Source organism: Rhamphochromis sp. 'chilingali' (genome assembly GCF_963969265.1).
Source record: "Rhamphochromis sp. 'chilingali' genome assembly, chromosome: 8".
NCBI lineage: Eukaryota > Metazoa > Chordata > Actinopteri > Cichliformes > Cichlidae > Rhamphochromis > Rhamphochromis sp. 'chilingali'.
Window position 1 is genome coordinate 14,057,283 of NC_137935.1, and position 23,963 is coordinate 14,081,245.

Sequence of the window (23,963 nt, forward strand, 5' to 3'; positions counted from 1 at the left end):
TCATAAAAATATTTGACATTCATAAGCAACTTTTCTTAATATTGGCTGTAAATTCCAATCCTCATAATAGAAATTCTATAAACTGCTAGCAAAAAATGATGGGAACTATAAAAGGAGGACCGTGAATGGTTCTGATTTTATCTCTGAGTGTCATTTTAAGTATCATCCCATGTACTCAAAGGGTGACCTTAAAGGAGGAGAAGGCGTGAGGATGGATGAGGACAGCCAAAGTGTGAAAATTGGCAAATCAGAATGTGGGTGGTGGAAAAGAGAAAAGTCAGTGAGGCCAGAGTAGATGAGGGGTGGGAGGACAAGGGGGTAAGGCTAATCTTGTTGTCTGAGGCATGAAGTCCGCCATTGTCTGTATGTCTGGCCAACCAGATCGGTATTACCGTGTTGCAGCTCTGAATCATAGGTGTCCAAACAGAAGTCACAGGATGTACATGTTTTTCTATGGCATGAAGAAAAAGATGTGCTGTACAGTTTTTGGTCTCTTAACAACTGTGTTTCCAACAGATGTTAATATTCATGCCTCCAAGTGTGTTGTTACAATCTAAACTTAATCTCAATATCCCATGGTCAGGCACATGTGATCAATCACCAAATTTATGCTACATTTTTAAAATCTCTTTCTTATTTTAATTCCCCTCCTCAGTCTGCTTCCCCACATTAACTCTCTGCTTCTCCTTTCTTCCTTCCTTTCTTTTCCTTATTTTCGCTTGCTCTTGGTATTCCTGTCTCATTTCTTTGCATTCTCGCTGGATGAAAGGAAACTTTCTTCCTTCTTACTCCCCTTCATGCTGGACCACCCCCCCAAAAGTTAACAATGTGAAGTATATCTAACAGTGTGGCTTGAAACCACAGCGCTGTGGTTTTTAGAGTTATTTGTGATCCATTTGTAGTTTTGTAGAGACTGACTTGGTGATCAAGAGATGTGGGTAGAAGTTCTGAAATAATCCCATGGATTGTTATTCAAAAAAAGAAAAAAACATTTTACTAGTTTAGGAAAAATAAAGATATATATAAAAAGGGGGGTTAGTCTATTTCACACAAAAGCTGTAAAACATAACTGAAACTAAGGTTTCAGTATGGATGTTTATTTTTCCCCTGTAATTTCTTTTGTTAATTAAAATTCATATTTTTCTTTCAGGTTTCACAAATTTCATGCGCTGTCCAACGTGTGACATTTTCAACCCATTGCACCATGAGGTAAATCAAGACATGGACCAGCCTCTGTGTAACTACTTCATCGCCTCCTCTCATAACACCTACTTGACTGGAGATCAGCTCCTCTCCCACTCCAAGACTGACATGTATGCCTGGGTGCTGCAGTCTGGTTGCCGCTGTGTAGAAGGTAAAGATATAGCTCTATTTAAATGTGTGATCTGACCCATTGCACGGAAGACATTAAGCATGTAGGAAAAAGTGAGAAAAAGGAAGGTAAAAATGTTCAAATGGATGATAGATGACTTCCATTACACTACATCACTGGGTCTACTGCTTAATGGTTCATGCTGTAGAACAGTACCCTCATTAATGTAACTAGTAACACCTGAGCCTTTCATATTGTAACTAATCAGTATGTCTGCAGTGAAAATGTAGTACCGTAATTAGACAAAAATGTTTGGTGGCTCATAATAGTAAAAAATGATCTTGATTTCAGCATGTACTAAATTATGTTGTTTGTGTGTGTTTTTTCTCACTGCATGGATCCTTTTGGGGACAAAAGAGCTTCGCCTCAACATAAAACACAATCTTACAACCTGTAATATCCCAACTGGTCATAACATTTAAAAACATGCAAAAGAGCTGTGAAATCAAAGGTTATTCAAATACATTTTGTGTTTCCCATATGGAAAGTTGAACAGCGATAACAGACTAAAAACTCACAGCAGTAGCATTGTGTTGCTGTATTTTCTTCCGAGGAGAGAACTGTATATAAATAGTTTCAGTATTTATGAATCATTGCTCCTTCTTCTCCTACAGTGGACTGTTGGGATGGTCCCGAAGGAGAGCCGATGGTCCAGCATGGCTACACTCTGACCTCAAAGATCCCATTCAAGTCTGTCATAGAGACCATCAATAAATATGCCTTCATAAATAACCAGTGAGTCAAAACTTCTCTGTGTTTATGTGTGTGTGTTTTTTAATGTGTGTGTCTGGAGGAGAGACAGAGTGTTTGTGAATGTTTAATGGATACTAGACACTTCCATTATCCTATTATTAGTGATGGGATTTCCGGCTCTTTTTAGAGAACCGGCTCTTTTGATTCGGCTCACTAAAAAGAGCCGACTCTTTCGGCTCCGAACCGGCTCTTCAGGTTGTTTTGTTGCTTCACTAATTTATTGGCATGTGTAGATGTTTTCTGCCACCTGCTGACCGAGCGAATGAACCCTAATGTAAACTGAATTAGCGTCATTACAAACGTGTATTAATTTTGATTTAGTGATAGGAGAAACATACCATACTGGGGTGCTCGGTACAACAAATTTAAGAAGCAAGCACTGATTCGCAAAGGATTCTGGGAAGTAGCTAGCCGGTCGTCACGGCAAAGCTACGAGAGCGTCTCTCAGCATGGGCCCGAAAAAAGTTCTGTCAGCCGAGGAAGGAGACGATATTAAGAAGTCGCTGGAGTTTATGACAGAGGAGATTTCTACTGTCAAACTGCAGCAGAAAGCCATCCTGGACCTGGTCGAGGAAGTTAAGGCTCTCCGCATCCAGAACGCCGAGAAGGATCGGCGGCTGGCGTACCTGGAGAACAGAGTGGCGGATTTGGAGCAGTACACCCGGATGAACGATGTTATCATCACGGGGCTTCGCATCAAACCCCGGTCATACGCCCGGGCGGTCGCCACTGACAATGTAGGAGGGCCAGGAGAGGAAGATGTCAACTCCACGGAGCATCAAGTGGTTACCTTTCTACGGTCCAAAGGTGTGGAAGTGGATTATAACAACATTGAGGCTTGCCACCCTCTACCCCGAAAAAATGACAGTAACAAACCAGCCATCATTGTGAGATTTGCAAACAGAAAACAGCACTGTTAAAACAAGGAAGGAAACTGAAAGGATCCGATGTCTTCATGAACGAACATCTGATAAAAAGAAATGCGGACATTGCCAGGAAAGCACGTTACTTGAAGAAACAGGGAAAAATTCAAAATACATGGACCACCAACTGCAAAGTATTCATTAAACTCAATGGAACACCGGAACAAGCCAAAGTGTTGGTCATCAGAAATATGGAAGAGCTGGACAAATACTGAGGTCAACTTACTCTGGAGGTATGAATACACATGTGACGTGACACACAACACAACACATGGCACAGTCCAAAAGAACTTCATCTGCATCCGGCAACAATATCAACATGACTCATTGGAATTCTCTTTATGATAATCTGGAACTGAGAACATTTCGATACACAGACCATAATGTTCTAGACTTAGAAAAGGATATAGACCCGGAAAATAATTTCTTCTACAACATCAGCTGTAACTGCTGCTACTTCACTGATGAACAGTTTAAGCACACCATCAACACGGAAAATAAATTATCAATAATCCATTTTAATAGCAGAAGTCTGTATGCCAACTTCAACAATATAAAGGAATATCTAAATGAGTTGACAAATCCATTTGGAATTATTGCCATTTCTGAAACATGGATCAATGCGGAGAAAGGAATGGACTTTGGACTGGAGGGATATGAAGTGAATTTTGTAAATAGAAGGAACAAGAGTGGAGGGGGAGTAGCTGTGTATGTGGATAAAAACCTAAACTACAAGGTGGTAGAAAGTATGACAACTGTAATTGATAATTTACTAGAATGTATAACAATTGAAATTTATAAGGAAAAAGAAAAAAATGTAATAATTAGCTGTATATATAGAACACCTGGCTCTAGTATTCAAGTATTTAATGACTTCATAGAGGAAATATTCTCTAAAACAAATCAAAAAGTTATGTTTATCTGTGGTGATTTTAATATTGACCTGTTGAATCCAAAAAAGCATAAAATGACCGACGAATTCCTAAACACTATGTACAGTTTGAGTTTACATCCTAAAATAACCAGGCCTAGCAGAATTACACCACATTGTGCCACCTTACTTGACAATATTTTCACTAACAATATGGAAAACAACATTGTGAGCGGAATATTAATTAATGACATCAGTGATCACCTACCAGTTTTTGCAGTTTATGACACTAATTATAAGAAAAATCAGCATGAAGAACAACTGAGATACAGACGTGTAAGGACAGAAGAAACTATGACTGCATTTAAGAACGATCTATTAAATCAGGACTGGGACAAGGTGTACAAAGAAGCTGATATTGATATTGCATATGGCATATTTTTAAGAATATTCATGGAGTTGTACGATAAAAACTGTCCAACAATAAAATACAACAGAAAGCACAAATATTCAGATAGACCATGGCTCACTAAGGGTTTACAAAATGCATGTAAAAAGAAAAATACACTCTATAGGGAATACCTAAAACAAAGAACAAAAGAAGCTGAAAATAAATATAAAAAATACAAAAATAAGTTGACCAATATTATACGTGTATGTAGAAAGGAGTATTATAGTAAAATATTGAACAACAATAAACATAATATGAAAGGAATATGGGATGTTTTAAACGGTATCATTAAAAATAATTCTGGACAACAAAGTTATCCACAATACTTTATCGATAATGGCAATATTATGGAAAACACTGCTGATAAGGTCAACAGCTTTAATCATTATTTTGTAAATATTGGACCAAAACTGGCAGAACAAATTCCTGAGTCACTGCCATCAGTAGAATGTAGTGAAAACCTGATTGATAGGAACCCTAACTCAATGTTCCTCACATCAGTGGAGGAAAAAGAAATAATTGACATTGTACACATGTGTAAATATAAAACATCCACTGATTGTAATGATATTGACATGAAAATCGTCAAGAAGGTCATTGAAGGAATTGTAGGACCTCTAACATATGCAACTTATCATTTCAGACGGGAAAAGTGCCAAACAAAATGAAAATAGCTAAAGTTGTGCCGCTGTATAAAACCGGGGATAGACGCCACTTCACAAATTACAGGCCTGTTTCTTTACTACCACAATTCTCCAAAATCCTAGAAAACCTGTTTAATAAATGATTAGACAAATTCTTAGATAAATATAAATTACTCTCTGACAGTCAATATGGATTCAGATCAAAAAGATCAACATCTCTGGCATTAATCGAATCAATTGAGGAGATTACGAATGCTATAGATCAGAAACAGTATGCAGCTGGAGTATTTCTGGATCTCAAGAAAGCATTCGACACAATCAATCATGACATATTAATTAATAAACTGGAACGGTATGGGATTAGGGGGGTTGTACTGCAATGGGTGAAAAATTATTTAAGTGACCGGAAACAATTTGTGAAGCTGGGTGTCCATTCCTCATCATGCTTGGACATTGCTTGTGGTGTTCCACAAGGCTCTGTACTGGGTCCAAAATTATTTATTATTTATATAAATGATATTTGTAAGGCATCTGATATATTAAAATTAGTATTATTTGCAGATGACACAAATATTTTTTGTTCTGGGGGGAATCTAAAGGAGCTGCTGGATACAATTACTTCAGAAATGTGCAAAATTAAAAAAATGGTTTAACAGGAACAAACTATCGCTAAATCTAAGTAAAACTAAAATAATCTTATTTGGGAATTCCCTTAGAAATGCAGAAGTGCAGATTCATGTAGATGGTGTGGAAATTGAAAGAGTACTTGAACATAAGTTTCTTGGTGTGATTATAGATGATAAATTAAACTGGAAGTCTCATATAAATCATATACATAACAAAATTTCAAGAAGTGTCTCAATCTTGAGTAAAGTAAAACACATTCTGGACCACAAATCACTCCACATTCTCTATTGTTCCCTGATTGCACCGTATTTGAATTACTGTGCAGAGGTTTGGGGCAATACTTACAAATGTTCGCTATCATCAATCTTTATATTACAAAAAAGGGCCATAAGGATAATCCATAAAACTGGTTACAGAGATCATACAAATCCACTATTCTTAAAATCAAAAATTCTAAAATTCACAGATCTGGTTCATTTTCTCACTGCACAAATTATATATAAAGCAATAAATAACCTGCTTCCTGACAATATTCTAAAAATGTTTTCTAAAAGGGAACGGGGATACAATTTGAGGGGGGAATTAAATTTAAAACATCCTCGTATCCGTACAACATTAAAAAGTTTTTGCATCTCTGTGTGTGGAGTGAAGCTGTGGAACAGACTAAGTAAAGATATGAAGCAATGTCCAAGCATGGCGCAGTTTAAAAAGCGGTTTAAGGATATGGTTTTTACAGGGTACAGGGAAAAGGTAGAGATTTGATAGGGTGTTCTTGTCTAATATTTTCATGTGTGTGCGCATGCACGGGTTTGTTGGTATGGGTATATATGTATGTGTATGTGTATGTATGTATATATATATATGTGTATATGTATATGTGTATATGTATATATATATATATATGTATATATATATATATGTGTGTATGTGTGTGTATGTATGTGTGTATATGTATATGTATATATGTATATATATATATATATATATATATATATATATATATATATATATATATATATATATATATTAAATATATATAAAATTGTAGGTTGTGTATCCTTCAGGTGTTAATGGGGTTATTGAAAATGTGTATATGTGCGTATGTGTGTATATACGTAGGTATGGATAGATAGAAACATATATGTGTATATATTAAAAAAAAAAAAAAAAAAAATTACACATAACATATAATGTAATTACAAGGAGGTATTTCTGTAGTCTATTGATACTAGATAGTGGAAAAGGGGTGGGATTAAATAAGCTTATGCTTCTTCCTGCTCCTTTTTGAACATGGACGTTATTTGGAGTTGTGGTTGCTCGTTTTCCTTTTGTTTGCTTTGTTCATTTGTCTCTTTTAATTCTATTTTTTTTTATACTTTTTCAACATGTTCAAAATAAAGATTCAATCAATCAATTATTAACAATAATATAAAATTATGCACAAAAGGAATTAGTAATGTAAAAAAAGTGGTTTTATTTATATATGTTTATATATAAATATATATGGTGGCCCCTAGAGACAAAGCACGTACAAACTCCAAAACACATTTCTAGCATGAACTGAACTTCCAAAACAGAGCTACCTAGATCACTTAAATTACACAATTGAAAGCATATGTGTATGTTTGTGTATTTATACACAAGCACTCCTATATATTCAAATAATTTTTTGTTACCACTAGGTAACAAAAGTTCAACACTGCTTTAGCATCCTGGAGCACTTCTGTTGTCTTTTGTACGTGTTTTGAGTTTTTATGTGCTTCAGAGTTTGTACGTGTTTTGTCTCTAAGGGCCACCGTAAATATACTTTTATTTATTCACGCCACATAAAATGTAATAAATAAATCATATAATACAAAAACCAACTATTCACATTTCAACTTTTAACTATTTAAAATTTTCAGCTTTTTCCTTTTACAAACTTAAAGTGAAACAACACAAAACACTGCAAACCACAACACAGTTAAATGTAAATTATAATATGAAAACAAAAAGAACATGCATATTCTCTGTCATATAGGCCTGCACGAATAAACTTTCTGAATCCTTTATCATCCGCAACTGAAAATAGTTGTGGATGATCACTATACCTTTCTAATGTGACGTTGTTGTCCCTGGCTCTTTCTCTCTCTTTCCCTCCTGCTCTGTTCCTGTGCTACTGAGTGTAACTACCGCCCCTCCCCCCTCACCCCAGCGTAAAGCACAAGGCTCGCATGCTGACTGAAGCAGAAACAAAGTGCGAGAGAGGGTGAGAGAAAGAAAAAAAAACCCCACGGCTCGCGATAAGGAGCCGGCTCGCGTCGTTCACGTCAAAGATCCGGCTCTAAGAGCCGTTTTGTTCGTGACCGACACATCACTACCTATTATCCCATTATTTTAGTGGGGGAGAAAACAGCTTTGAATACTAAATGGAAATTATGTTTGGCTTATTTATCCTTCAGTTTACTCACTAACATGATATAAACATAATTTCTGTTTTTCACACTGTTATAACGAAATATTGGTGATTACAATGAAGGTTTCCCCAGAAATGTTTAAATACGAAGTTGCAGAAAGTAGATAATTAGAGAACACTGTGATTCCTGGCACTGAATAGCACCTATTACCCAGCCATCTGTTTAGCAGCACTTCCTCTAGCTCCCCGAGGAGCCACGGTTTGTCTCTGTCAGGTCCAACATTACCCAAACAAAGTGTTGAATGATGCAGCTTCCTGCTGCCACATTGGCTCAATTTGACATCCAGTATTGCAGCTTCTTGTGATGGCAGCGATTGTGTTATAAAACCATTTATCTGTTTCTAATAAAGACGATATTGGAGTACCCTCAGTTTCTGTAAGTAAACAAAAAGTGTGACTACATTTGGCAGCATGTTGAAATGTTTGGTAAAGTTAATTAAAAGTTGTATGCCTGTTTTTTAACTTATTTTCAACTTAACTTTGTTCATTCTTGAGACATTGTTGGCAGAAATATACAGCTATTTTAAGTTTAAAGGGAACAGATTGACGGCATGTCCTATTCAGAGTTTGCCTGTAACTGTCTACTTTAAACCTTTAAAATTCATGATACATGTTCTATAGACCTGTTTAACTACTATGCTACCTAGCTGGATCAAATATTTGTAATAATGGGTCATTATCCGTTTGCATTGTTAAACACCGTCTGATCAGTTTTGCAGCATTTTGCGTACTCTGAGCAAAGAGTATAGCCCCTACACATCAGAACATGTCTGCCCGCCTGAGGTAGATGTATCATTTATTCAATTAGATGTTGGGATGTTGTTTTTCTTAACGATGGAAATAATACCATGATTATCCACTTACGTTTTTTCTGTGGTTTTTCTTATGGTTCTGAGCTGGTCAGTCCATTCGTTTTTCATGAATGTACTAGATTGTTTATTTGGCCACTCCTGAAGTTTTTGCTGCCCTTTGCACTTTGCATTGCATTTTTTTAACCTCTTGCACTACCATCTCTTTAGGCCCCATATTTGAAAATCCCCCCCCCCCCCACCCAAAAAAAATAATGTACATAAATGAATTATCTCCAGGATTTTCCTCTGTTAAAACCACCCTGAAATTGTTTAATTTTGTTTTAGTTACTTTTTGAGCTTCTGTAAGTAATTCTTAAACAGGTAATGTCATGGCACTGGGTGATCCAGTGTTTATGTAATTGGACCTGTTTAATTCCGATTCATTCAATATTCTAAGGTTTAGTTTCTGTTTGTTGTTGTATTTTTGCTATGTTTAGTATTTTTTTTTCTCAATTCAGGGGCTGCATCCTTCTGAGGCCGCATTTGAAGGCCAATTACGTCATAGCGACGCAACGAAGGCTGTCCCAATTTGAAGGCTGCTCCAAATGTGGCCGACAGTTATTGTTTGGCTTTTTTTCAGTGTTTTATTTGTTCCTGAGTAAATCCGTTTGGCTGAGATTAAAATCATAGTTTTCACACAGCTAAATAAACATCAAACAGAAGACTGATTAAACAGAAGTGTGAGATGGTCGAGAATTTACTCCAATATCCTGTTATAGTTTACATAGCAAGGAGCAGACGGTTGAGTTTATTAAACTCCACCGAGACAGCGGTGACGCAAATCTGAAGGCTAGACCGTCCCATTTCACAGCCTCGCACTTCCGGCCTTCTTGGTCTTCAGAAGACCCGGCCCACATAGACCGCGAAGGTCAGGTCCTCGGAAGGATGCAGCCCCTGAATTGAGACACAGCTATTGTTTACATGTCCCTCTCTTCTCTCCCCATGCGGGTAGTGGTTCTTTCCATCTGTTTGTCATCCTGTCAGTGGATCAGATTATTTTATGTTTGTGACCATTTACTTGGGTACTTTGCCTTTTGTTCCTGTTAATTGTTTTCTTCTGAGTTTGGTTCTGTGTTGGTGAGTCCTTTTGGGTCCACAACTCTGCCTCTGACACACCTACAACTGCAGTTATGAAAGATAATGGATTTTTATTCATTGTTTGATTCCACTGTGGTGTACAGCAGCAAAACTGAAATAAATAAATAAATAAATAAAAGTGCCTTTATCCAGCAAGCTATGGACCTGTACTGAGTACAAATCAATAGTTTAAGCCATTAATGACCCAAGAAATAAAACAAAGATTTCATGATGATGCGCTCTAGTATAAAATAAATGTTTAGTATTGTCATGTGAAACGTGCCAATTATGAAAAAATTACTGATCCTAATTAACTTAAGTGTTTATAATAATAATGACAGCAAGAACAGACTAATAAAATCAATGTCATGTGCTTTATTGCTCTCTTTTCTCTCCTGTTGCCATTTTCACTTTCTATATTCAGTAAATTTTTTATCATCAGTGCCACCTGTTAATGAGATTAATGGGCCCGAGGCTATAATGAAAGAGAGTGAGTCTCTGCTCTCCCGCATCACATGCGCGCACACACAAACAGGCACAAGCACACATTACGCAGTTCATTGGGCTGCCTCGGTGTTTCACCTGGGAGGAGCTGCTAGATGTTTGAAATGAAATGACTCTCTCTCTGTTGTCTCTTTTTGTCTTTAGCTCTTTGGCAGAGAACTAGTGCCTGCGTCTGTGTCTGTGTGTGCGTGTGCGCGCGTGCTCATGTCCCTGTGTGTGTTGTTCATGCAAGTGTGTGTTTCAAGGATCAGAGGTGGGAGTGAAAGCGAGGCTGTGTCCCCTGAGGGAGAGCTGTCAGTCTGACAAACCTGACATTTGAGCTGTACTGCTGTGTGGCCACAAGTCATTTCACCTTTTCTAAATGAAAACACACACACACACAGCCCACTGACTCGCATACACCATGCCATGCCACAGAGGTGCAGCTGTATTTTTATGATTTACCTCCTCTTTGCTCTGTTGAATTGAGGTGAGAAATGGGAGCACAGTTTGAAATGTGATTTATGATCATGTCAGCAGATCCATCTCACTTCAGTCCATTGATTTCGTTTAAGGCACATTTTGAGAGTGTGGACAGCGTTTATGTAACTTAAAGAAAGCTGAGTATGTGTCTTGTTCTTTTTTTTAAAGGTATCCAGTGATTCTCTCCATAGAGAACCACTGTAGCATCCAGCAGCAAAAGAAGATTGCACAGTACCTGCGAGAAATCTTTGCAGACAAACTGGACATAGGAGATGTACTGAGTGGAGACTGCAAAACATTACCCAGTCCTCACAGCCTGCAAGGCAAGATACTCATCAAAGTAAGAATAAGTCTAAAGTGGTTAGACGAATGGAAGATGGACTGACAGTGCATGCTTTAAATGAATGAATGTCTTACTGAATTCAAATATGACGTGTCAGTTAGTACACTTGTGAATAAATGCAACTGCATCAGCTCTCCTCTCACTTCAGTGAACAAAGTAGTGTGCTGAGCATATGCCAATTTTACTTCATGTGCACGAGTTCAGAAGGTACTGCAAGGCCACTAACTATTTTCAATAAACAGATGAAGTGAAGGAAGAGGAGCAGGGAGTGGGAGAGGGTGTGGAAGTGGTGCAAAACTAGGTCAATGTATTAATCATAGGCAAGAAAGAGAGAAGAACGAGACGCTAGTATATGATGAGTGAGGCTTTAAGTTTTGTTATCTGCAAACACAAAAGTCTGCAGAACTGCTGAGCTCCAGTTTAATGATTAAATTATTTTAGTTTTCGAGGCAAAATTGATTCAGAGGATCAAATCTTCTTCAGGGTGCTGGATCAAAATATAGCCTTAAAACTTTTGAAGAGAATAAATTATTTAATTGCAGCCCAACCTTGTGCCGTCTTTATGCTTTTTCTGAGATGTTGGTACAATTTTGCCTTGCACTTTATTTTTTTTGTGCTTGGATGTGTGAATATTTTTTAAAATAACCATGACAACTAATTGTAACTAGCAATGTTGAATTGAAAAATATTTTATAATACAACCTACCACATACAACATCACAACAAATCTTTGAAATATCAAAGTTTATCATCCTTATTTATTTATTTGTATTTAGCAAATTGAAAACAAAGAAAGCCCAGTTTCTTGTACTTATTCAAGAAACTCAATATATTGCAATTTTCCTCAAATGACAGATCATAATATAAAATTTTTAATTTTTAATAAATTTTTTCATGAACTTAAAATTAAGTTATCTGAGGCTTGTGACATTGCACTTTGTCCTGCTGTAAGCAGCCTGTCAGCAGATAGTAAACTGGGGTCATAAAGGGATGGACATGGCCACCAACGATAGTCGGGTAGGCTGGGTGTTGGTACTTAGGGGCCCAAAGTGTGCCAAGAAAATGTTCCTCACACCATTCTATCACCAGCAGCCTGAACCATTGATACAATGCAGCATTAATCCATGCTTTTATGATATTTACACCGATTTACATTTCTGATCCTGCCATGTGAATACTCCAAGAGAAATCTAGACCTGTCGGACTATATTATTATTATTATTTTTTTAGTCCAGTTAGGTGAGCCTGTGTAATGTTTCCTGTTCTCAGCTGACAGGAGTGTCATCTGGTGTGATTTTCTGCTGCTGTAGCCCATCTGTTTCAAGTTTGACATATCATGCATTCATCCAAAAAAGTTGTTATATGAGTTACTGGTGACTTCTTTTCCACTCATATCAGTCTGGTCAGTCCCTCTGACTTAAGACATCCACAAGGCTTTTTTTTTAAACCAGAAAACTGCATATTTTCTGTGTTTCAGACCATACTCTGTAAACTCTAGAAATAATTTTATTGGAAATTCCAGACCAGCCCATTTGGCACCAACCAGCAGGTCAAAGTGCACCTTTCTTCCACATTGCAATGCTTGGTTTTAGCTTTAGCAGATGTGCAAATGCCATGTGCATATACTTAAATCTATCCATGCATTACTATTGGCTGGTGAGATATTTGAAGTTGACAGATGTACATAAAAGAGTGCCTGGTTAGTGTACACAAATGTTTCCTTTAGGGTAATTTTAATAGTTTTTAATTTGGCATGTGACTGTTGTAGTTTGCATCTTAACAGCAGCCAAAGTAGGCTTCTTACCATAGTATGCTTCATGATAATTTTGTATTATGTCATTTAAACATGATTGTTTTGAAGTTTCTTTTAAGCTTGTTCACAGTACACCTCAATGTGAACAAGCAATAACAAAATATACTTACCAAATTTTTTTGAACACACAAAATCTTTTGTGTATTACTAAACTGGTGTACTTCCACAGCAATCAGATATATTCTTCAGTCGATGTAATCATATAGATAAAAGCAACAATTTAGAGTGACCTTACAATGGATGTTGCACTTGCAAGTTTATCTAAGAACATTACCATGTCTATCCTCACAAGCTTATCTGTTTAGAGCAATAGCCTCTCCCAAGATGCAGGAAAAGTGTCCAGCAAAAATGATCTAAAAATTGTGGTTGATCTAAAAAGACCTGAGACCCAAGATCCTTATCCACCAGTGCAGTAGGAGTTGCCCAGAGACCCCAAGAGAGAGTACAACAAAAGCTTTCACCATTTGTTGGATTTTTTTAAATATATATAAGAATGAGATATAGTGCAGCTTATCTGTAATGTTGAAGAAGGTCTGCATTGTTCTCTGTGAAAAGAAAACCTGGATCTGTCTTATATGGTCAGATGTCTGCAAAGTTAAAGAGCATTATTGATTTTCTATAAAGGCCCTTTGCTCCCCCATCTTTTTTGTCCCTCTGTTTGAGAGGCTTTCACCTTTCTCAATAAACCAGAGGAGCAAGAGCAGAAGAGGCCAGACAGTCACAAGACAATGAAGAAAACTGGCGTAAAGATTTTTGACAGTCACAGATAGATAGAAGGAAAGGGGATGTATTACTTGCTGAAGTGAGGGCGGTGATGTACTGCAGTAAGCATAGAGTATGCCATTGATAGTAGAAGAAGACGCTTAGAAAATTTTAACTCCCACTCACACCTCCAGAGTGGCTTACTAATGGGCTTCCACTGTGTGCTGAAAGGAGTGCTCGGAAAGCTTCTCAGAGACTCTGCAGATGACTGTTTAGAATGTATGTGATTGCACATATGTGTGTCTTTTGTTGTTTTCTGTGCTTATATCCTTTAATTTTTTCCTGCTGAATCTAGTAAAGCATCTTCAAAAATTAGGAGGATGCTCATTATCTGCCTGTATATATTCTGGAGTCAGAGATATTGAATTGTGCTGTGTTATTCTTGGACTATCTTAGAAGTCCAAGCAGAGTGGGTGTTCATGTGTATAAAAGGGATGAGCGATGCATTTAAGACATATGCATGGGTCAAATGTCTATCCTCTCATGTCTTGGTTTGTGTTTTTTTTCCCATGCAGGGAAAACGCCTGCCTGCCTATCTGTCTGCGGATGCTGAAGAAGGGGAGGTGTCCGATGATGACAGCGCTGATGAAATTGAGGACGACTTCAAGCTCAAGAGCAGTAATGTAAGAGAGAGGAATAAATCTATGAATGATGATGTGCACACACCGAAGCATGAACCCTCAAATTATCATGTCCAAATAGACAAGTTTTTTTGCATTACTTGAAACCTTCTTGCTTGTTTTCAGTTAGATCCTGTCATAATTTCTTGACTTTTTTTGTATCTATGCACTTAATATATACATCATTATGTTGGTAACAGTATTATAATATGATGATAATATGATTATGAGACTGTTATAATATGATGCAAACTGCATATTTCAGTTCCACATTAATAAGAAAAATTAAATAATGTAATATTACTCAGGTAAAACCACTGTCGATACAAGATATTACTTGGATTTCAGTTGAATTTTACTTTGGTAATTAACTTGTCATTTCCATGTTATTGCAGTCTCATTTCTACGTTGTTATCACACTGTTACCATATTATTACTGAGCTGCGTGTAGGAAATGTCTCCAGATAAGTTTCTAAGCCACACTTGTTTGTACCATGAAAATCAAATAACCAGGTCAAGTAACATTGATTAATTAGCGATGAACTTAAATTATGTCAAAACATGATGTTGATAAATTATTTATCTTAATTCAAAATGAATAACAAAAAATAATAACAAAAACAACAGCCTGTCAAAAAGCAAACAGGCAAGCAAACAAAAAACAAACAAACAGTTTGCAGTGAATTAATCCCAACCGCCACGTACAGGCACCATAAACAGAGGTTAGATAATGAGATCTAAATGGTATTGTTGTTCTAGAGGTAATGACTTCAATAATTTTTGCTTGCAAAGTTTTAATGATCGTCATTGTTGTAATGTTTTGGAATAACCGGTGCTTAATCAAGCAGGCGTAGATTCAAGTCAAAAGTAAACAGAAAAAAAAATACTTTAAATGCACTTAGTACTCAGCCTGCTAGAAAATATGTCCAAGAATGCCATTAATGCCAGCTTATGATAACTGCTCTTTAGTTTTCCCTGAGCTATTTTCATAGCTATTCTTAATCATCATCATATTGTGATACAATAGTGCCATGGTCCTCCTTACAATGCTTAAAAGAGGACAAGACTCTTCCAGATGGTATAGTTGTGTAACCAAATATGGCATCATTATTCCACATTTAGCTGAGAGGCACGAGGCTGCAGATGCCACTTCAGATGATCATTGCCAATTTAAAACGGGAGATGGCAGGTTTCCACTGATGGGAGGTTTTGTATTGAGCTCATAAAACCAGTTTGCTTTCACAGCAGTCACAGCTGAACATTACAATAATAGTGTGGTGTAAGTTTTGTACAGTAATGATGCATCGGATTTGTAAAAAGGTGACTTGCATGGTCTTGATTACTCAGACTGTTTGTAAATATTTATTTTTATTGTCATTTTGAATGGAATGATGCACATACTGAGCTCCAGATATAATTCACTGAGAAAATTACTCATTGACATTCAGCCATTCATTCAGCAGGTGTACAGTTTTATACAAGATGGAGATGTTTATTCATTATCATTATCGCTTATACACTTCTGACCTGTGGAAAGGAAATCGATACTCCTCAGATATACACAAGATTATATGTGATTATATGCAGTTATCATCTTCTACTTCTATTTCTTGCAAATATATGGCACTCTGTATACAGGTTTGATTTATAGCAGTTTGGTGTTGCAATTTCAGGTGCTTTGCATTAGCGATAAGGTGTGCTCCTGCTTCAAAAAGGCATTACTCTACACCACACTGAAAGCGTTTTCCTTTTGTCTCTTCTTTCACCTAGGGCAATAGTCACCACCAGGTGGTGGAGTCTCACATCAGAAAGAAACTGGACTCTCTTTTAAAGGAGTCTCGGATCGGAGACAAGGAAGACACTGACAGCTTCAGCATCAGAGCTTTGCTCCGAGCCACACACCAGGGTCTTCAGAAGAATCTGCGGCAGGTAAAGTTCAAGGCGATGTGTGGGGATGAGTATGGAGGAGAGTTATACTTGTTAACAGATGAAGAGAAGAAATCAAGGGGATACAACTAGGCCATGGGATTAGTCATGGAGGGGGATGGAGAAAATAAAGAGGCAGACTAGTTACTGCACCAAACACACTAACCAAATACATGAAAACACAGAGACACACACATCTGTCTGAAGGATCTTATGTTTCCACCCACGTAATCCAAATTCATCCAAAGGCTGTCAAAACAGACTGAAAGTGATGAGAAACTAAATGTCTGCAGTGTTACTTAATATTTAATTTCCCTGCTTGCCTCTCGTGCTATTTTTAGAAGCTTCAGTTTCCTGACAGTCATTTTAATGTAGTGGGTGTTGTGCATCGGGGTTTCCTATTCATTTTATTCTACTCATGGTTGGCTGGTGATACCCTTCACCTCATTTTGTCACCACACATTTTTACTTATTTATTTCTAGGTGTTACTTACTGTACTTTTTTTTTCTTTTTTCCCACCCACTTATCAGTTGTATTGTGCTGTACTGGCTAATGCCTTTTATATGCATCTCTTGAGATTTAGGGTTTAAGTGACTCACTTGGGTGCTAATGTGACTGTTATAAGATTCACACCAAATGATTCTCATGCACAAATCTAAAAAAGTGCACGTGAACAGAAATATGAAAGCCTCTGAATGCATTTTTTTTTTAAAATATATATTTTAGAGCTCCAGAGGGGTTCTGAAGAAATCCCAAAGCAGATCGTTCATCACGACACTCAAACAGAAGGTAAGAAGCATAGAAAAGGAGGTGGCTTTATGTGCTTGTTTCTTATTCTGTTTATCTGGGGTCCCAAAATGTAATTCATCTTTGTTCAGCTTCAGGTTAGGTTGTAATCAGTTATTTTACTTCTTAGAATATTAAACCACTTTCTAATGATCTTTTTTGGGAGGGGAAACTAATATTCAGCAGGATGAGATTTTGTTTTATTTGAATGGCAGACCAAACTTGCCCCAAGAAATCAATGCTGTCTTTGTGCATGAAGGAAAAATGTGCAAGCCTGCACTAAACGGCTGAAATCAATGAGTCTCTTGTCAGAACAGCCAGCCTGACTGAATTCACCCAGGGTGGTGATTTAACATGCTCCATCAGCTCAACAGCAGAGCTGCAGTTTGTTGTATTTATACTGTGTTTTTGAACCCTCAAATTATCATGTCCAAATAGACATGTTCTTTTGCATTACTTGAAACCTTCTTGCTTGTTTTCAGTTAGATCCTGTCATAATTTCTTGACTTTTTTTTGTATCTATGCACTTAATATATACATTAAACAATCTGTATCACAAATAGAAATATTGGAGTTGTCTTTCAATGAGTAAAATGAAAGGTGTTCTTGGGTGACTGATTACACTTCCAGTGTGCTTGATCATCTTATTTTCATGTTATTGTCTTTCCCTGTCACTGATGGTTTGCACTTTTTTAACAGCATGCATAATAACACAACATGCTCTTATACGATCCATAATAATGACTATTATTAACACGTTCAGACAATGTTTTGACTGACACAAATATAAAGAAAACAAAATTGTAAAGCTAAAATTGGCTGCTTTTAAGAATAGCTTTTTTTTGCAATTGTTTTTCCATCAAAACACTAGTGACAATATTTAGAAATGTAAATAAATGGCATCTACTCTAACTTCCTTGAAAAATATAAAATTCAAAAAATGCATTTACTTATATTCTCAATGGAAATAATTGGAAGTCGTAGCATTTTTTTTTAAAATAACAGCTGTGCAATAATAATGGTGGTTAATAGGGTGGAAACAAGAAGGTAATAAGATGAAAATAGCAAGTTATTATCACTTGATTACCAAAATAATTTCATATTATTAAATAGGTATTATCTTGTACCAACAATATTTGCACCACCGTAATATTACCCATAATATGGAAACCAATATATGCTTATTAGGCAAAACCAGTTAGCAACAGAATATCATTATGTTGGTAACAGTATTATAGCTTCAGTTTCCTGACAGTCATTTTAATGTAGTGGGTGTTGTGCATCGGGGTTTCCTATTCATTTTATTCTACTCATGGTTGGCTGGTGATACCCTTCACCTCATTTTGTCACCACACTTTTTTACTTATTTATTTCTAGGTGTTACTTACTGTACTTTTTTTTTCTTTTTTCCCACCCACTTATCAGTTGTATTGTGCTGTACTGGCTAATGTCTTTTATATGCATCTCTTCAGATTTAGGGTTTAAGTGACTCACTTGGGTGCTAATGTGACTGTTATAAGATTCACACCAAATGATTCTCATGCACAAATCTAAAAAAGTGCACGTGAGCAGAAATATGAAAGCCTCTGAATGCATTTTTTGCACGAAACAAACTAGATATAGAATGTTAACTAGTCAGATTTTACTGTAGATATTGTAACTGTCATGTATGGCTGGAGCAGTCAGGAAATGGACCCAAATGCAGACACTTGTGCACGGAAAATAAACTTAGAACGACAGCTTTTCTTCTTGCTAGAGGAACATCCTTCATAACATAAATTTACAGAAAAACAAACCAAAACCCTGAGAATAAAACTAAGAACAAAACACAGGGCAACTAAAAACATGGAGAGACTCACAGTACCTGAGGAAGTATGACATGCCAAACGGCAAAGGAAAACACAGGGCTTAAATACATGCGGGAGTAATGAGGGAATAGGAAACGGGAGGGAAACACAGCTGGGACTAAATAGATATAAAAAGACAAGGACACAGGACAAGGACTATCAAAATAAAACAGGAAACACAGGACAGTTGAGGACAGTGCAGACTTCACAAGGGGACATGGTTGACAGGGAAGACAGATCTAAACATAGATACAGAACTAAACCTAAGAACCAGGAATCCAAAAGACACAGACTTGATACTGAGGAGACACAGGGAACATGGAACACGGAGCACAGAACAGTAACCAAGAGACTAGAACCTAAGTAGCAATGAAATCAAAGACTATATAATAATACAAAATATAAAACACTGGGTCACCGACTGTGTGGATCTTCTTATATTCTCTGTGCTACGCCAAGCCTGACTGTGTTAGTGCTGCGTTGTATTCACTGTATATAAGAAAAAGACCAGCTCTTCTTCTAGGCAAGAGCTAGTGTTACACAACCTTAACACTAAATTTATACCAGCTCATCAAATAATTACAATATTGCAATGCATTTTAGGAACAACCCTGAAAATGAACATAATTGTTTATGAACACTTCTTTAAAATAGTTTGGAAAAAAAGCCACACAACTTTAAAGCCTTCTTGAAGGTAGTGCTTACCTCAAAGCTGTTATGTTAGACTACATATGTTTTTATTAAGCAGAGCTTTAATTTGGTGCAACCTTGCCACACTGTTTGCTCTATTTCATCATCAGAGACAGCTCTCTAACTGATAAGCATCACTTACAAGAAGTGAAACAGAAGCAACTGCTGCTTTCTTTTAGTTGAAAGCTCCTTTTGAAGTCATTTATAGCAAATGCTAATGTAAATGACACTTTATGACACATTAAAAAAAACAAACCCCAGAATTTTTAACTCTGGCACTAGAGGAATGGTTAAGCTTAGTTTCTGACATGTTAAATTCTACATAAAGAGAACGGTCCCTGCACACACCATAAACTAGTGATGCAAAGTTTTATGAGTAATCACCTTTATCCTTCGATTAAAGATTTCCATCTTGATGAGAGTAGTCTCATCCATTGAGCACAAGAGGTCATTGAATATTTTAATGAGTATGGAAATTATGTGAATCTAAGTTACGGCCTTTAAACTCGTCATCTCCTTGAACAGTGCTTTTTACCACCATCATCGAAACATTAAATCAACAAGTATGCTTTGGAAAAAAACGGTACTTCCAGCTAACGGTAGCTTAGGAAACTCATAGAATCCATGTTTTTGTGATGGTCTATGCCACTATGTTAGTTTTTTCTTTGTCACATACCTTTGAATTATAATTGTAGATATAAAGCATACTAATATGCATATACAAATTTTAATTTTCTTTATGGTAAATTTCTCCTATAGAGTGTGGCCGACTGTAAAAAAAATCTAGTGAAACTGATTACAATGCTTCTCAGTTCTTCAGCATGATTTCAATTTACCATGCATTTAACGCAAGTTTGTGTCAGTTTTAAGAGGGTGGTGGTTTTTGAAAAGATTCCCTAAACATTTCCACATTCCTCAGTTTGGTTATTTCTCTATTTGAATTTCTCTCTCTCTAGCCATTCGCTTCCTTTTACCTTCCTCATTTTCCTCTACTGCCCACACACATCTACTCTTCATTCTTTTATGCCTCCCTCTTTGCATTTTGTGCACCCTCCCACGTGTGTGTATATATCTGTTCACACATGGGTGCAAGTAATCTGCTGGTAGGCAGCCTTAACCCTGTAATTACTCTTAGAACAGACTAGCTAAACGCACATCAAAACTAAGAAAACAGAAAACAATTTATTCAAAAAAAGTCTCGCAGTGATTGAGTATGCTATGTATGACACATCCACTGGCATGCACAATCACACACTCAAACATACTGCAACAGCCACAGTGAAACGGACTTGCTGAAAAAACACTAGTGACAACTCGTAGGCATAAAGAACGTGTGCTGTGAGAATGTAGGTGGCTTTATGGATATTAGATATGTTTTTGTTTATACTTTTTATTTAGAGGGCAAACCTTTACAGTAGTGTAATTGTGTGTTTGTTTACATATCTCTGTCTCTTCACTATCCAGAGGCACTCCAAATCCAGGCTGACATGCCAAAGCATGGACAAGGAAGAAGATGGTCAGGAGAGGTCTGGGAGGGAGGCTGGAGGACAGTTCAACAGGTGACCTTTGAACCACTTCATCACAATACTGACAATCTCTGACAGCTGAGAGGTTGGATACTTGCTGACTGCTGGGAGCATGAAACAATCCAGGTCACTGGTAGTGCCATGCAAACACTGAAGCTTCTCCAAACAAATATTGTATGTTTGCTGGAGAAGACTTTGTTTTTGTGGAGAAAAGATTATGTAGAAAGTTTAAGGAGTCAAATCTGGAGCTACCACCAGCATCAAAGATTTTTTGGGTGACTGTATTTAACAGTCACCCTTTTCCACTTTTCTCAAATTTATCTGTAATGTTGAGCCTGCATTTTACTGACTTCCTACAAAAGCCCAATAATACCAAAGGTCTAGGATGCATGAAACTGGCGCCATAACAGAATGCATCACATAATAATAATAATAATAATAATAATAATAATAATAATAATAATAATAAACCATCCCACAGCTCATATGCTTATTAACTTGTAGTCAAAGATGTATATTTTATTCAAAACCATAATTATAAACTTTGATCATTTATTTGGCAAAATTGTTGATGCCACATTATTTGTCAGAAGTAAAACTCAAAATATTCAAAATACTTTTCCTGACCTTTCTCTAATTCCAGTATTGCTAGGTTTTTTGCCTTCACTTATATCATATCAATATTTTGCATATTTTTCACACCATGTTACCTGTCACTAATGAGTGGTCTTACAATTCTTGTTTTCATCTGCAGTAATAAGTGGTAATTATTACTGCTATATCATTATTGAGAAATAAATGATGCAGGATTCTAATGTTTTACTTTCATTTCTGCAGTCCCCCATCTATCCTCTCAACTCATTATGTACTAAAAATAACAGAGGAAGGGGTGTTAAAATGACATAATTCAGTGTTATTGTTGCCACTAATTTGGTCTGTATTTTATTTAGAATCTGAAAGGAATCATACCAAAGTAAATTGTAGTATTTCCATTTTCATCCTCAGTTTGAATATAGTCCACTTCTTTTTCAGTTTTATGTCCATGTTGGTCTTGTTTCCCCCCCATTTCTATTTGAGTCAACACTGGCAAAAAAAATGTGGAAATCCAGCTTTGTTTTCCTTGTTCAGCGGCTGTCTGCAACTAAGACCTTTGTCTCTCTTTGTTCTTCCAGTCTCTGTTGCATATTCATATAGGCATGTCCCAGGGAACTGTCACAATACAGATTCCCGCAAGCATGTGTCTGAGTGGCTGACTTTTTTTTAAGACTGCGGGTGCATGACAGTGTAGTTGTTTGTATGTGGGAATCTGAGTGAGTCTTCTGCACTGCATATCCTCTGGTCCCTATTAAGTTTTTTGCATTTGATGCTCTTTTCCTGTGGTTTCCAAGTTGCCTCCAGTGGACAATCTTCTATCCTGCAATGCTTTTCTCATATAAATACTTTAATGGATGGATGAATGTTCAAGTCTTAACTATCCTTTTTATTCCATCTGCCTCGATGATCTCACTTTGTCATCTCTGTCCTCTTTTTAAAATCGTTCATCTGACTGTTTCAGGTGTTTAAGAAAGAGGAAGACGATGAAACTGAGCAGAGATCTGTCAAATCTTGTGGTGTTCACCAACTCTGTTGCCTCACAGGAGTGTCTTAATGAAGGTGAAACACCAGAGCTATGACATATGCACACACAAGCAAAATGCAAGCTTCATATTAAGGGCAACTTCTTATAACAACTCCTCGTTTTTCTTCAGGTACTGCAGGTGACGTTCTGTCTTTCAGTGAGACCAGAGCACAGTCTCTGGTGAATCACAGAACAGAAGAGTTTCTGGCTTTTAACCAGAGGCAGCTGTCTCGAATTTATCCCTCGGCATATCGCATCGACTCTTCCAATTTCAACCCTCAGTTCTACTGGAATGTGGGTTGTCAGTTGGGTAAGATGACAAATTAGAGATCTTATTAGGTTCTAGAAAACTCTGAGAGCTTTAGAAAACACAGCTGTTTAAAAAATGCCATACTCCTAGTTCAACATACTGACTGGAAGGGTGTTTTGTTGATTCTTGGCTGTTTTAATCTAGAACCTAAGTATCCTTGGGCAAGACATTGGGCAAGACCAAGTTGCTCTCTGATGCATGCATTGGAGTGTGAATGTTAGATAAAAGCACTTAGGAAGAAAAAGTATAGACAAAAAGGACACATGGGTGAATCATACATGTTGTATAGAGTGCTTCGAGTACTCAAGTAAAGAAGGAAAGCAAGAAATAGTCTATTTATCTGTCATACATTAACACTGCTTAAAAAATGCATGAACACATACAAATCAGCTTATCGGTGGCCTTCGCTTGATATAATTTGAAATGTAGTTATTTGTGAAGAGATAGGAATCTTTCTTGATCTAAAACAGTTAATTTCTTTTAAGCAAAACAAAAACAGTTCCATCTAAAGAACTGTTCCTGTAATTATTTTAAATTTCTATAGTATCATATACTACCATAGAAGACAGAATTCCAATATACTCTGCAATTTCGCTTTTTTAAAGGTGTTTTTCTTAAACTGTTAAACTATTTGTCTAATCAGGCTTTCAGAACCCCATCTTTGCTTTTGAAACACTCACCATCTCTGGAACACTCTCTTTATGTGTTGTTATGTTGCTATTTCAACTGTT

At 36.8% G+C, this 23,963-nt stretch overlaps 1 protein-coding gene across 4 annotated transcripts in view; it reads left to right on the top strand.

Moving 5' to 3' along the window:
• The window catches only part of plch1 (phospholipase C, eta 1), a 75,199-nt gene that overhangs the window by 40,805 nt on the left and 10,431 nt on the right, over positions 1-23,963 (top strand). For all 4 annotated transcript variants that reach the window (XM_080888223.1, XM_080888225.1, XM_080888222.1 and 1 more), the window contains 9 exons: positions 1,151-1,354; positions 1,987-2,107; positions 11,159-11,330; positions 14,424-14,531; positions 16,299-16,457; positions 17,182-17,244; positions 21,243-21,337; positions 22,860-22,957; positions 23,053-23,232. In XM_080888223.1, the coding sequence (XP_080744349.1) occupies positions 1,151-1,354; positions 1,987-2,107; positions 11,159-11,330; positions 14,424-14,531; positions 16,299-16,457; positions 17,182-17,244; positions 21,243-21,337; positions 22,860-22,957; positions 23,053-23,232 (1,200 nt within the window). The remainder of the gene's footprint in view (positions 1-1,150; positions 1,355-1,986; positions 2,108-11,158; positions 11,331-14,423; positions 14,532-16,298; positions 16,458-17,181; positions 17,245-21,242; positions 21,338-22,859; positions 22,958-23,052; positions 23,233-23,963) is intronic.